At 36.4% G+C, this 14,412-nt stretch overlaps 1 protein-coding gene across 1 annotated transcript in view; it reads right to left on the bottom strand.

The window, feature by feature from the left end:
* Nucleotides 1-14,412, bottom strand: part of dthd1 (death domain containing 1) — a 56,836-nt gene that overhangs the window by 36,171 nt on the left and 6,253 nt on the right. The window contains exon 3 of the mRNA XM_039751272.1: nt 1,411-1,741. Within this exon, the coding sequence (XP_039607206.1) occupies nt 1,411-1,741 (331 nt within the window). The remainder of the gene's footprint in view (nt 1-1,410; nt 1,742-14,412) is intronic.

The raw sequence follows: 14,412 nt of genomic DNA, 5'->3' as shown, positions 1-14,412 counted from the left end.
TTTGTTAAGAATTCAGACTTAAAAAAACTCAAAAAGCCTGAAACTCCAAGAAAGGTCAAATACCTAAATGATCTCAGGAAGGAGGGAAACTGTTAAACACCTAGCCTATAATAACACTTTCTTAATTTAAACAAAGAAACCCCAAACTCCAAAGACACAATAATTAAATAAATCACAAAATTGCAAAACATTTGCCAAAAATGTTTAAAAAAGTAAATAGTTCAGAAATACAAATCAAATACAGCAAAACAAAACTTAAAAATTCTAAAAACCAAAAAAAATTTAAAAAGTCTAAAATATAAATTAAGGAATATAATGAAACCACAAAGATAATACAACCAAATACAAATTTCAAAAATGAAAGTAAAAAATATGAACAAAGTAAAAAAGTCAACAAATCAAAAACTAAATGGATAACAGAAACCCCAAATTTACAGGAGAGGAAAAGGAAGTACCAGAGGGGAGCCTGACAATGCTAATGCCTCAGTAACTTGCTTGATGTCATCTAAGAGCTTTAATAGGGGGTACAGTGGTAGGTTCTTTAGCTACCCAATGGTGGTACCTGGAGTTCCCATACACCCCACCTGTTTCCTCCATGACACAGTTCATAAAGAGGCAAGGGAGAGCAAACAAAATTAATATGATTACAAAACAAAAAGATCATTGCAAAACAATTGATAAAGATGAAACAAATCAATTAAAAACAAACATAAAAAGAAAACGATTAGCAAAAATAATATTTTTAAATACTGTACCTTATATTTAACATACAAAGATCAAATCTAAACTACCTAAACAGGAAAATTGGGGAAAATTGGATTGAAGGAAAAACCATAATAAATGTAAAAAATGAAGACCTTGGTACACTTCATAGTCTATTCACACAACATAAAGAAATCGCATTAATGTGTTGACACATTAGACAAAGAAACCAACTCTGACTCATGTTGTAATGATATTTAGATAAAGTATGGTGAAGAGAGTTAATACACAAAGTTTTCAACGCAGCACAATTTTATCAGGATTTGTTTGCTAATTTACTGTCATTTTTGTAATTAACTTTACAATACCTAGATAAATGTAGATAGTTAGTTATATAGATTGATCAAAGTTTATTTAAATGTTACCAATCCATTAAAACAAGAGAGTTGTTTACATTCACTCAACAGCATATCCCATTCAAGAAATGGAGTTTACATAGCTTCACTGTAAAAAAATACATCAAAGCCCTTTATTTATTGCTATTACTTTTACTGATTGCACCATAATGGTGTCATTCATTATACTGTATGTGACACTGATTTTTGTCTTTCTAATAATATACAATGTGTACTTTAGTGGTGTTTTACATAAAATTATAGGTAAGAACTTCAGAAGTATAATTATAAACTCCTAATCAGATTTACAAACCTTTTGTTTTCCTCGAGTTCCTTCAAATATGGAAGGAGTTATGTAGCTTGCATGCATTCCATCTTCAAAAATCTTTACCATAATGTCACGGTAATTACCTCTGTAGCGTGCCGTGAAGGGTATAGAAATTGAAAGAGGAAAAGGAATCTTGAATTTGCTGCCAGGATATTGAATACTGATGATGTCACTAACCAGTTCTTCAGAATCCATTACAGCCAGTGAACTCAAGTTATTTACAATTCTACTGGTCAGCCTTTGTACTACAAGATAAGGTGCCGCAATATAACATACACTTTGCATTGTATGTTGGTCTTTCAGCTCTGTAAAATGTCTAAAAAAAAGGACAACAGAGGTAATTAGTCAACGGCATTTAGACCTGAATTACTGTATGCTATATACTGTAATTCCTGTTTTAAGCTCTATACATTCTTATAAGCCTTTATGATAGGAGTGAAGATTCTATAGGATAATCCTTAAAATGTAAATGTCTGAATGGTAATTTGGTTCCATTCTTCAATGTTTATGTCAAAATACAAAAAATGTGTGTTCCCTATTCAGTTTAATATATTATAATGATTTCATTGCTTTAAGTTTAACTTTGTGCCATGGCCTGCATTATGATTGTACAACTTCTCTGAGTGTATTGTACTTGTCATCTTCTATGTCCTATAACTGAGAATTTTTTAGGTTATTCCTTAATTATCCTTATCCTTAGTTATTCCTTAAAATTCCTTCCCTGTCTTGCCCAGAGGGGACTGGGCGGTCTCATGGCCTGGAATCCCTGCAGATTTTTTTTTCTCCAGTTTTTTTTTTTTTCTGTCCCCCCTGGCCATTGGACCTTACTCTTATTCTATGTTAATTAATGTTGACTTATTTTATTTTCTTACTGTGTCTCTTATTTTTCTATTCTTCATTATGTAAAGCACTTTGAGCTACATTTTTTTGTATGAAAATGTGCTATATAAATAAATGTTGTTGTTGTTGTTAATGACAACAATATATTGTTTTCCAGTTAAGAATTCTGTATTTTATTTCACATGAAGGGACATACCGAAACAATTAAAGCTATTACACATAATTGATTTAAAATCACTATTCAGTTATTCAATACGTTATTGCATATCTCCATAGAAGATGTCATACCAAGTGTCATCATATATGGCTTTAAAAAGAAAAGTAGATAACCTCAAAAAAAACCCACATTATATTGTAGTAGTTACCAGATCATTTACAAAATGGTCAATACCAATATAAGATGTTGTAGCATTTAAATCAATGTAGAAAATAATTGAAATATCAAATAAGTTATATCAATTCATCGATAATCTCTGTAGATGTTGGAAACATCTGGATATTATGTCAAAATATAAAACCTTAAATGTAAACATATCAAAATAATAACTACTGTGGCAGGTACAACGGGCTTAATCTGTAAGGCTCAATTTAAATATTATTTCAAGAGCAAGTTCAGAGACTTGGGAGAGTGTTGTAACAGGTTGGTTGTGGATTTCCTCAACTTTAGACTGCAGAATTATTTAATTTTTTACACACATAAGAACTTTAACATGCTGTCAGAAGGCTGCTTATTATTGTTAGGGAACAATAGTTTTTGAGTTTTTATAGTAGGACTGAATAAAGGTTGAACAATAAAAAGAACAGGTCTTGTGATGATAATTGTGACATTGGTGGGCATGTCATTTGTAGGCATTTTTGTGTACAATTGTTATTGAACCTCTCAAGCTCATGGCCAGTGAATTTAATAAATCTGCAGTAGTTTGGGGATAAAGCAAGGAGTATAACACAAAAAGAAATGACAATAATGTATAGATAAGCTTGTAGTGTGTGTGGTAGTTGGCCTGTAAAAGTGATGGGTTGGAAATAAACTTAAAAGTTATAGCTTTTAGATTAACAAAATATGCTCATATATTTTTCTGGGATGAAATTGTTATATAGAAAAAAAGATATCATTAGTACATGTTGATATGTTGATCTCACATTGTTTACTGAATTTTGTTAATAAAAAGAAAGTCAGCAAAAAAGTGGAAAGAAGTACCCATGGTCAAAAACTCCATGATTGAGCATAATCAAGAGCTTGGGCACAACAGAAGCTAAACAACACTGGGTATAAGAAAACAAGGAATTTAGTCTATAATGGGATGTGTATGTAGCAAAAGGAATAACCAGTAAAAGCAAATGAGAATTTTAACAAGTAAACTAGACAACTTACATTTGCACTGTACCATTAAAAATACATTTTAATGACTAAAAATAAAACTGACCACTCAAACACTTGCAAGCATTGACTCAGTAAACAGTAAATTTACTATTGCTAGAGTGGTGGCCAGCAGATAAGAGCTTGTAGTGATTTGATGGGGCCAGCTACCTACAGTGTTTTATTTTGTAACACAATTGATAATCTTGTGTCTTGTCTGTGTTATTGCCCTTTACACTATCAAACAGGCATGAGGATGAGGAGAAGGTTATGAGCACTCGCTGATACAGCACATTGCCGCACCCACCATACGACAGACCAACTCAGGATCCAGATTAGGACCCGAGTGCAGCCATGGAATGGGTGACACCTCAGCACTATACTAGTTCAGATGGAATGGAACAGTGTGGGTTTTTTTATGGTGGCTGGAGTGTTAATTCTGCCACCAACCCCCAAGTTTGTCCTTGCAGGTTGGAGGGACTGCATGCAGGGCTGGATGCAGATTAACATCATGCCCAGGACGAAGCAATTGTAGGTTAAGGGCCTTGGCCCATTAAAAAATAAATCATTTACATTTTGTAATTCCCTGTCTTATTTTCACTAACAATAAAGGTAAAGATTCAGGTAACTTACTTGTATACAGACTCCTGTATTTTCACAGAAGGTTTAAGGGATATAATGAAAAATTAAAAAAGCATGTGAGAATATGATGTTACATTTTACAAAACATGCTTATAGAGTTTTGATTTGATTAGATATCAAAGATTTTTGTCTCTGTAAATCTAATTTCTTTTGAGTTCTTTGATCAAGGATCTTAGCCTGTATGTCACAATGAACAAAAAAAACTGCAACTATAAAACATCTATTTATATAATACAACACTAAGGTCTGTGGTTCCAATCCCTTTGAGCAGTTTGGCTTTGGTAACTCAATGAAAGACAAAGTGCGAGAGTGACAAGGAGGAGAAAAGGCATTTGAGTCACCTTCAAAGATGGCTAGTATAAAACCAGACAGGAGATGAGAATGATGCCTCAAAAATAATGAGAGTCTGAGAAACAGGCTTTATGAGAGAGGGAACATGGGTTAAGAGATGTTCACACACGATGATACAGAGGAAAAGGGCTGAAGGCACACATAAGGCAGGAGATAGCAAATATTTTTGAATTATTGTGCTGTCATTGACAGATACAGTGGCTATTTTAATTATAAATGTTCTTGAACACACAAACTTATTTCCTTCTTTCATAAATTAGAATTACATTTTTTTCCATTAGTCACAATCTTCCAATGTGTTGTAAATGTGAAAAAGTTTTCTTGCAAAGTAAAACTTAAAACCTTTAAACCTTAATACAGTCCTTAAGTAAAACAAACTACCTGCCTGTTTAATTAGGACACCCAGACTTCATTTGTACCAGTACATTTAAATTAGAAACTGAGATCATATATAACATTTAACTTTATAGTTATTTCTCTGATAACAGTTTAGATATGAGAAGTCTTATTTATGTTAACCCAGTATTCACCCATTATTCTTAATGAATAACTACAGTATTTTGAGACCATAATATTTAAATAAGATGTGTGTTTATGGATTATACAATTTATCTGTATACTGATTGGTGTGTTTGAAACGCTTCATAGTCATTATATGTAAATTGACCTAGCTAATTTAAGAAAGCTTTCTGTTAGATTTCTTCAGTTTGCCTGTTGCATTAAAATAAACTAGTAGTGGCTTCATCAACTGGTGGTTCATTTTAGATTTCCTATATGATGATGGCTCAAGGCAGCATTATAAAATTCAAAGTAATCTATGCCTGCATGAAAATAGTGCACATGTGTGGTAGAGTTTGAGCAAGGAGGGCAGAATGGGTAGCCACACATGTCTCCTAGAACACTGTGTGAAAGAGAATGCCTGCCCTGCCCTTTAAGTCATTTACAACATTTACATATTGTTTGCTTAGAAACATATGTATGTATAAACCAAGTAATGAAATTCTAGTTAAGTCAGCAACTATAATGTGATTACAGGAATTTAAACTGTAACCTGTTGCACTTATTGGGAAATGTAGTTAAATTACAGTAATACATTACTATGTACCTCGTTACACCCAGCTATGATCTTCTGGCTGCTCTGGACAGCATACAGCATAGAAGGTACCAAAGGGTTCCTAGTTGTTTAAAATGAATATGAAACTAGGGTAATGGGGACATCTAGGACCACGTGAAAACATTTTGTAAATGTGAACCTGTGACTTTCTATGTAGCCTCCAAAAATCTGAAAGCAGTTCTAGAGATGGCTTGAAAGTAAGCCCTGTTAGGGATCCCTAACTCCATCTTTTACTTTAGAAATTACAGGATGACCAAAGATTTTGCTGGTAGATTTCAGGGGCTTGATAAAGCGTAATCTATTCTCTCTATATATATAAAATCCTAAGCCTAAAAGTGCAACGATTTTGTGCAACAATTTTATGTGACGTTTGTATGTCACTTTTTTCTCACTCTTTAAATCTGGCTTATTTTAAAACCTACATACAGTATATATGTTTGGTATCATTCTTTTCAGAATTTATAGGACTTTAATGTGATGTTCGATTTTCAGATTCTTATTCTTATTCTGTTCTGTTAAATTGTAAACTAAAAAATATTAAGAACTCACTTCCTGCGAGACGAGACTTAACCAAGAGTGCCAAGAGATTTAACCACACCCGGGGATGAAAATAAAAGTCAAAGAGTAGGATAGCTGCTGTACAGGCTTTTAAATGTTCGAAACGCCGCATGAGATGCAGATCATGCAGCACAGTAGCAGCAGCAAGCCAGCAGTTGATCGAGCAAAGAGGAGTAAAAAAAAAACTGTATTTGTTTACCATTGTATAACTGTTTAAGAGGGGGATTCGGAGGAGCGACCGCGTCTCCTTGAGATGTGCTCAGCCCTCCTCTTCACAATGCGAGCGGCAGACTGGCAGCAACTGGGGGTTGGGCGCCAAAGATGCCCTCTAGTAAAATAATAAAGATGGAGTGACAGGAGCACTTAATTGTGCTTTACTATTATGTAACTGTACCAAAGTATATGGACAGGGTACCAGAGGAGAATATTTGAGGAAAAAGAAGAATAAACTGGGAAAAGAAACTATGTGAAAAATCAAAAAAGTAATCAAAACAGCATGCAAAGGTTCAAATCTGGAAGGAGCATAATCTGCCATCACAACCAAAAATGACAGACAAATATCTCAGTCAAAAGAGTAAGTAAAAACGTTGTGATTATTCTGAGATTCTCTCAGTTTCAGCTTGGCTGAGGCCAGCACTTTTGGTCTGCTTATATTCTTATTTGTCCAAAAATATCCATTAGTCTACTTACTGAACCCATTTAATCCAGTTTTGTAAACTAAACATGCTTATATTCTAGTCTCTTTCCCTTTTCTATCCACCAAACATGTCATTTCAATTCTTAGCAATTCCATGCATCACAGTTATAAGCCTCTGAATTGTTTTCTTCTTCTTCTTCTTTTTTCTCTTGGGGGTTTCACCTCTGTTACTTTAATGTTAACACCCTCAGCTCACTTATTTTTTAGCATGGTTTTTCTATCCTTGCTTTAGAATGGCACTCAATGTTTTCTTTCCCTGTCTTACACTAATCTAGAAATATTATCCAGGATCTCAGCCTGCCTGGCTGGTAACTCTTGATGCACGACCAAATATCTCTTGAAGCAAATCTTCTGCAAAACTAAACCAGTCTTCGTTACAGCCAAATTTTTACAAAACAAAGTTCTCTTGAGCAACTTGTGTACATAAAAGTAAGCTCTGCCATGTCACATATGTGTTTATATCTTCAAGAAAAAAATCCAGCCTTCACACAGGCCATCACCTCAGTAACTCACTTCTGCTTATTCCTGTTCTACAACATCAAGAGGATTTGTTTGTGCTTCACACATCCTAACCACATTTTGTAGTCCACAGAATGGTCATTTAGACATTCCTGAAATGTCTTCATGATAGGACTATCAAAATGTGTTGTCAGACTCCTTCAGCCGATTCAAATGGAAAATGTAACAAATAAGGCAGGTGTCAAGAGTATAATTTAAGAGAATATTGGGAATTAGAGGAAAGCATTTAGAGGAAGACTAAAGACTAAAGCCAAAGATTAAATAACCAGAAGAAGCCATGAGAACTTTTAAACAAATCTAAAACACTAAGCAATAATCAAAAATAAAAAAGCTGCAAATAAATCATGTAACTAACCTGAATATTTCCCCTATGAGGTTTGTTGTTTAAGAGAATCCAATAGTCAGATAACACACTAAAGGCTGCCTTCTAAATAATCCAAAATCAGGTTAAAAATTAAGGTTTAAACACTGTCAGGCTCTGTCCCTTTAAGGAACCATTACAAGCTTTGGTGTCTCTTTCTAAACTACATCCCTGTTGCTCACTCATACAGTCTGCTCAACAGCAGGGGATTCTTCTGACAAGTGCAGTTAACCCTTAATTGGCTTGTGTCCTCAGCGCCATGCCACAGCATCTGTGTGAACCATGTGAGCCCTAATCTCTCTAACTGGCTAACCTAGTTAGGATGGACTAGGTAAGATAGTGCTGTTCCTGAAGGACCCCCAACAAGGTACAAGAACCATCATATTACTACCGAATAACCTACCTATCCACAACATGGAAGCTCCTGTCAGGCATTATTGATACAAAGTTGGATGAGCATGTGTGTATGTGTATTAGTACTGCTCAGAAGGAGATTGGAAACAATACCAGAGGCTCAAAACCCTCCACAAAGACCAGTCAGACCCGCATGAGTGTTATCTGGATTGATTACAAGAAAGCATACAACTCAATGCAACACACTTAAACACGCGAATACCTGGCTACTAATAAACTAAGAATTTTTATCAAGAACTCTGTGGACCATTGGATGAAAACACTAGAGGACAACACCTGAAACCATCTCAAAGACAATTGACCAGGTGACCATAAAGTGTGATATATATCAAGAAGATGCAATATTTGTACTGCTCCTGTATCTGCTTCAGCCATATATCAGTAAGAGTGTCTACAGATAATGGTTTAAGAGTGGAGCTACCATCATCCACTTCCTGTACATGAATGGCATGAGACTGCAGGCCAAGAATGAAAGAAACATTAATCCACTAGTCCACTTGACAATGTTCTTCAACGAGGACAGTGGGATGTTTTTTGAGCTAGAGATGTGTTTGTGATCAGAAGTACCACAAGTCCACGTAATAGATATACAGGATAGCTACAGCTACTTTGGGATCCTGCAGTCACATGGGAAACTGCAGACAACAACATTCAATTATCCCTATAAAGCTGGTACCAGAAGAGCCAGCTGAATGTGAAAAAGAAGACCAAAGCCATTAACATATATGCCCTTCCAGTCATCCGATTTCCAAGTGGCACAATAAGCTGGTCAAAAGAAGAGATGGAAACTACCAATATCAAGATGTTTAAACTTCTTACATTACATAGCGCACTGCACTCCAAATTCAATATCTAGGGAATGTTTACCAAATGAAACAATGGGTAAGAAGACAAAGAAGTGTCAAGAACACTGTTCTTAATGAGACACAAAACATATTAGAATATATCCAAGCAATTCCCCATGAGTATGAGCTGCTAAGAGAGATAGCGAAATCAACAACATTAACGGAGAAGGGGTGCAATGGCAGGGTATGCCTCATGAATGAACCGTACTACCAAAAAATAGCAGATGTGGCATAAATCTAGACAGTGGTTAGCAAAGTAGTATTGAAGAAAAGCATAGAGGTACTAATCTTGGCTGTACAAGGACAGTCACTATGGACCAAAATCAATTAAATCAGCAATACCAGAGAATTTAGTGAGTTTAGAAAGGAAGCCTCACAGACAATCCAACACCTTAGAACAGGCTGTAATATGCAGAAGGAACAACATAAACTGAGAAGAAAGTGGAAGGGATTATATACAGGAATACCTGCAAGGAATGGGGTTTGGGGACATACCATCAGAGTACATGTATAAACCTTTGACACATATTTATTGAAAATTTCTACATGCTGGAAGCTAGCCAATATTATCCTGTTATATGGTAAGGCTGATCGGACTGATCCAAGTAACTCTATAATAGTAATCTTATGGTTAATTAAGGAACAGATTGAACTGCACATATCAAGGACAGGTGTATTACAAAATAGTGAATCTGGGTTCAGACATCTTATACATAGGAAGTAGAAACGTTAGATTTGAATACACAGTGGGTGGTCTGAAACTTGAAAGAACCCCTTCAGAAATGGACCTAGGTCTCATAGTGGACTCATCATTAGCTAAATCAAGACAATGTACACAGGCAATCAAGAACGTTAATAGAATGTAAGGATATAGATTACAGTGTGTGCAGTACAAGTCAAGGGAAGTTATGGTTAAGTTATGTAACTCAATGGTGAGGTTTCACCTGGAGTACTGTTTAGCATTTTGTTCTCCATATTACAAAAAAAGCAGCGTTATTCCTGTGAAATAAAAATGAAAACAATGGCTTAAAGCAATTACAAATTAAAAATGAAACAAATTGATTTTCACCACACTAGTCTTTATGCATAATGTATATGCAGGCGTGCAGTTATTGGTATACTGTATTTATTACATATAGTTTAAAACTGCATATTTGTAATATTAGTTTAGAAATGAGCATTGATTTATGCACATGTGCAACTATCCTTCGTTACATGCATCATTTCATTGATCGCTTTAGCCATCAGTTATACTAGTTTTTCCCTTTTAAAACCAAGAGCAAATACCAAAGCCACATCACTTTCATTGCCCATAATTGACTGTCAGTGACAAAAGTGCTGCTGACAAAGTGGGCAAGCAGCTTTCACCAAATATCAAGGAAAAGGTAATTGAAATACGTAACACGTTACTTTGGATTCTGCTAAGTCGTTTGAAAATTAGAGCCATGAATTTGTCAAACTCAAATAGCCACCCCAATACTTTGGTGGTCCAATCCTTGGGTACAGAAGCTGGCTCTTGGTACGTGGAATGTCACCTCTCTGAAGGGGAAGACGCCTGAGCTATTGCGCAAGGTCGAGAGGTTCCGGCTAAATATAGTCGGACTCACCTCGACGCACAGCTTGGGCTCTGGAATCAATCTCCTCCTGGTGAGAGGCACCCAGCGGGTGTGATCATACTTATTGCCCCCCGACTTGGAGCCTGTACATTGGGGTTTACCCCGATGGACGAGAGGGTAGCCTCCCTCCGCCTTCAGGTGGGGGGATGGGTCCTAACTGTTGTTTGTGTGTATGCGCCAAACAGCAGTTTGGAGTACCCACCCTTTTTGGATTCCCTGGAAGGGGTGCTAGAGGGCATACCTTCTGGGGACTCCCTTGTACTGCTGGGAGACTTCATTGCTTACGTGGGCCATGATGGTGAAACCTGAAAGGGCGTGATTGGGAGGAATGGCCCCCCTGATCTGAACCCGAGCGGTGTTTTGTTATTGGACTTCTGTGTTCGTCACGGATTGTCCATAACGAACACCATGTTCAAGCATAGGGGTGTTCATATGTGCACTTGGCACCAGGACACCCTACGCCTCAGTTCAATGATCGACTTTGTGGTCATGTCCTATTATACTATCCTCATGAAATTTTCTATATTATATGATCCATAGCAAATTCTTGGCCTGAAGTAATCTTCATATATTTAGAATGTTGCATTATTGCCAACTTCTAAATTGTGACATCTCCAACACTGTGCTTCTGAGTTCATAGCACTCTTAATTCTGAAGTGTGACATCCTGCTCATAGTTAATTTTAACAAGAGTAATGTACCAAATCTACTCTAATATTGAAATAAACTCCAGTGATGAACTTCTGTGCAACAAACCTTAAGGATTAATTAGAACACCAGAATCTACAACAGATAGAAGGCCAGGGGATGAATAGTGGTGGGGTTCCGGATCGGGGAAGAGTACTGGGAAAGTGTGATCAGTTTCTGACTGGGGTCCCACAGGTGGAGCACTTAATTTCTATCGATCAGAAACAAAAACTACCAGTTGTGATTACTTATTCATTTCATGCCAGAAACATCATGGGGTTCCTGCGCTCACATTTTATGGAGGCTCAGGACATTCATGCACCACTCCAAAAAAAACAACTTATCACTGCCTACAGGAGAAACAAAAACCTAAAAGTTATTCTGGTTCACGGTAAATGTCCATCAAAAAGACAAAAGAATAAAAACGCTTGGAAAATTGTCAGGAAAAAGAACATTTATAATAAACTGACAAAGGTGGACAAACCCAATTATCAAAATTTTCAGATTTATTCCAAAAATTGCATTTATGGTATTCAGTGCTCCACCTGTGGGATGACCTACATTGGAGAAACAAAAAATATCAACATTTCAACATTAGTGGTCACAAACCAGTTATGTTTGGCCTGGAGCAGCAGGCGCAATGGAATAAAACCAGGAGACTGAAAGCAGAGCACAGATGGATAACGGCTTTAAATACCTGGGTCCCATTGAGGATAAATGAGTGCTAATGACGTCTTTTTTTAAAATATTTTTCTATTTTAATATCTATCTATCTATCTATCTATCTATCTATCTATCTATCTATCTATCTATCTATCTATCTATCTATCTATTTAAGGATTTATGGAAGGGATTATTATTGATGAAATTTTAGTAGGGTTTTATTAGTTGATGGAGAGTTAGTGTTTTACAGATTTTATTGAATTATTAATTTTATTAATAATGATTTTATTGATATTGAAAAATCTATTTATATAATTTTAGTGGGGGGGGGGTAGAATAAGACAGGAGAAAACTAAATCTTTAGGCTGGAAGATGGGTGTACCAGTGCTTGCCAATAATGGCCATATCCCCTACCCTAATCCTTACTAGAAAAAATCACTCCAAAAAAGAGAAAGTGCAGAGAGCAGTGACAAGGCTGATTCCAGTAGTAAGAAGTATGAGTTATAAGTAAAGATGACAGGAGTTTCACCTTGCTAGTTTAAGAAGAGGGGGTATAACTGAAGTGTTTAAAATTATGAAAGGAATTAATACAGTGGATCCCAGTTGTTACTTTAAAATACATTTTTCAACAAGAACATGGACACATTGTTGGAAACTTGTTAAGGGCAGCCCTTGAGAGGATTGTTGTTATTATACATGGATAGATGTGTATTTAAGTTGTCAGGGCTGGAATTTCAGGCAGCTTAAAATTCATTGAAACATTCTTAGACAGTTTTGTCAACACAATGTGAGAAGACAATAATGGTGGCACTAGCAGTGGTAGTACAAGTGTTAAAGAAAGAATTGGCCTAGTGGCAGCAGTAAGTCATAGCAGCTACAGGGCATGTTTGACACCATAAGCTCCCTCTGATACTGTATGTAGCTAGGGGCTACCTTGGACACCTATCCCTTTAAGGCATGCAGAAAATTTAGCAGTGTAGGAACTTCTAAGGCTGTCTCAGTGAATGCTGGCCTTGTGTCCCTATTGCAGTTATAATACTGGAATTGATTCCAGGGGTATGGTAGAAGTGTATCTCTTCATACCCACAGTGTGAAGTCAGGAGGAGAGGAAAGGCAAAAGCTCAACTGGTGAGAGGCAAAAAGAGAGAGACAGAGACAGGAGGTTGCATAGACAATTGGGTGAGCCATCCTACACTGTAGGCTAAACAAAGAATGCGTATAAGGAGGCCCAGAGAGACAAAAAAAGTTTGGTGCAATTTTTTTTTTAATTTAACACTTTATTTTTTTCCCTTTTGTGTATTAAGTATATTTATTTTTGTCTATTTTGGCCTCTATGTCTTCATGCAGGTTTGTGGCTGCTATTTCACTCCCCCCTAACTTCCAGAAAATGGAGTATTTTATTATCCATCTATCAATCCATCAAATTTATAACCTGCTTATCTAATTTAAGGTCACAGGGAGTTGGTGCCTATCCCAGCAGCATCAGATTCAAGGCAGGAACCCACCCTAGACAGGTCAGCTGTCACACATAAACATGTGTGTGCATTCAAGTTCATCCATCCATCCATTATCCAACCTGCTACATCCTAACTGGAGCAGGAGCCAATCCCAGCCAACACAGGGTGCAAGGCAGGAAGCAAACCCCAGGCAGAGCGCCAGCTCACCGCAGAGCACACACACCCACACACCCACCACCAAGCACACACTAGGGATAATTTTGAATCGCCAATGCACCTAACCTGCATGTCTTTGGACTGTGGGAGGAAACCGGAGCACCCGGAGGAAACCCGTGTAGACATTGGGAGAACATGCTAACTCCACGCAGGGAGGACCCGGGATGTTCAAGTTCAGTTTTACTCAAAATATGTTTTTGAAATTTTAAGTATCAATGTGCAGGTTGAGAAAATATCCCATGCTTGGATTCAGTTTGATGTAACATATTTATGAGCTTCAAAAATGCATTAACTTTAAAAGAGAAGTATGAGCTGAAAAAAGTTGTCAAACAATGTTAAAGGTATTAAAAAGGTACAGCTACAAGACAAATGAAATATGAAGGTGTCATGAAAATGACAGGTAATATGTCTGATGCTGGCAGTTTAATAAACTGACTAAGAGATAGCACTCTTTATATTAGATTACTGTCACAGGGATTTCTTCAAAATGGCCTCTGACTTAATCAAAAATATGTCAGTTTCTATAGCAAGGTAATTAATTAACTCCACTGATTTAGATAATGAGACCTGGCAACTTTTTTTTAGAAATTAATTAAATATGTCACAAATTATTTTAAATGTTCTGTTTCTTTTCTATCCAGAGATCATAAT

Source organism: Polypterus senegalus, chromosome 4 (assembly GCF_016835505.1).
Source record: "Polypterus senegalus isolate Bchr_013 chromosome 4, ASM1683550v1, whole genome shotgun sequence".
NCBI classification, from domain to species: Eukaryota; Metazoa; Chordata; class Cladistia; order Polypteriformes; family Polypteridae; genus Polypterus; species Polypterus senegalus.
Note: the sequence above shows the minus strand (reverse complement) of the source record. Positions and strands in the feature narration are given on the sequence as shown.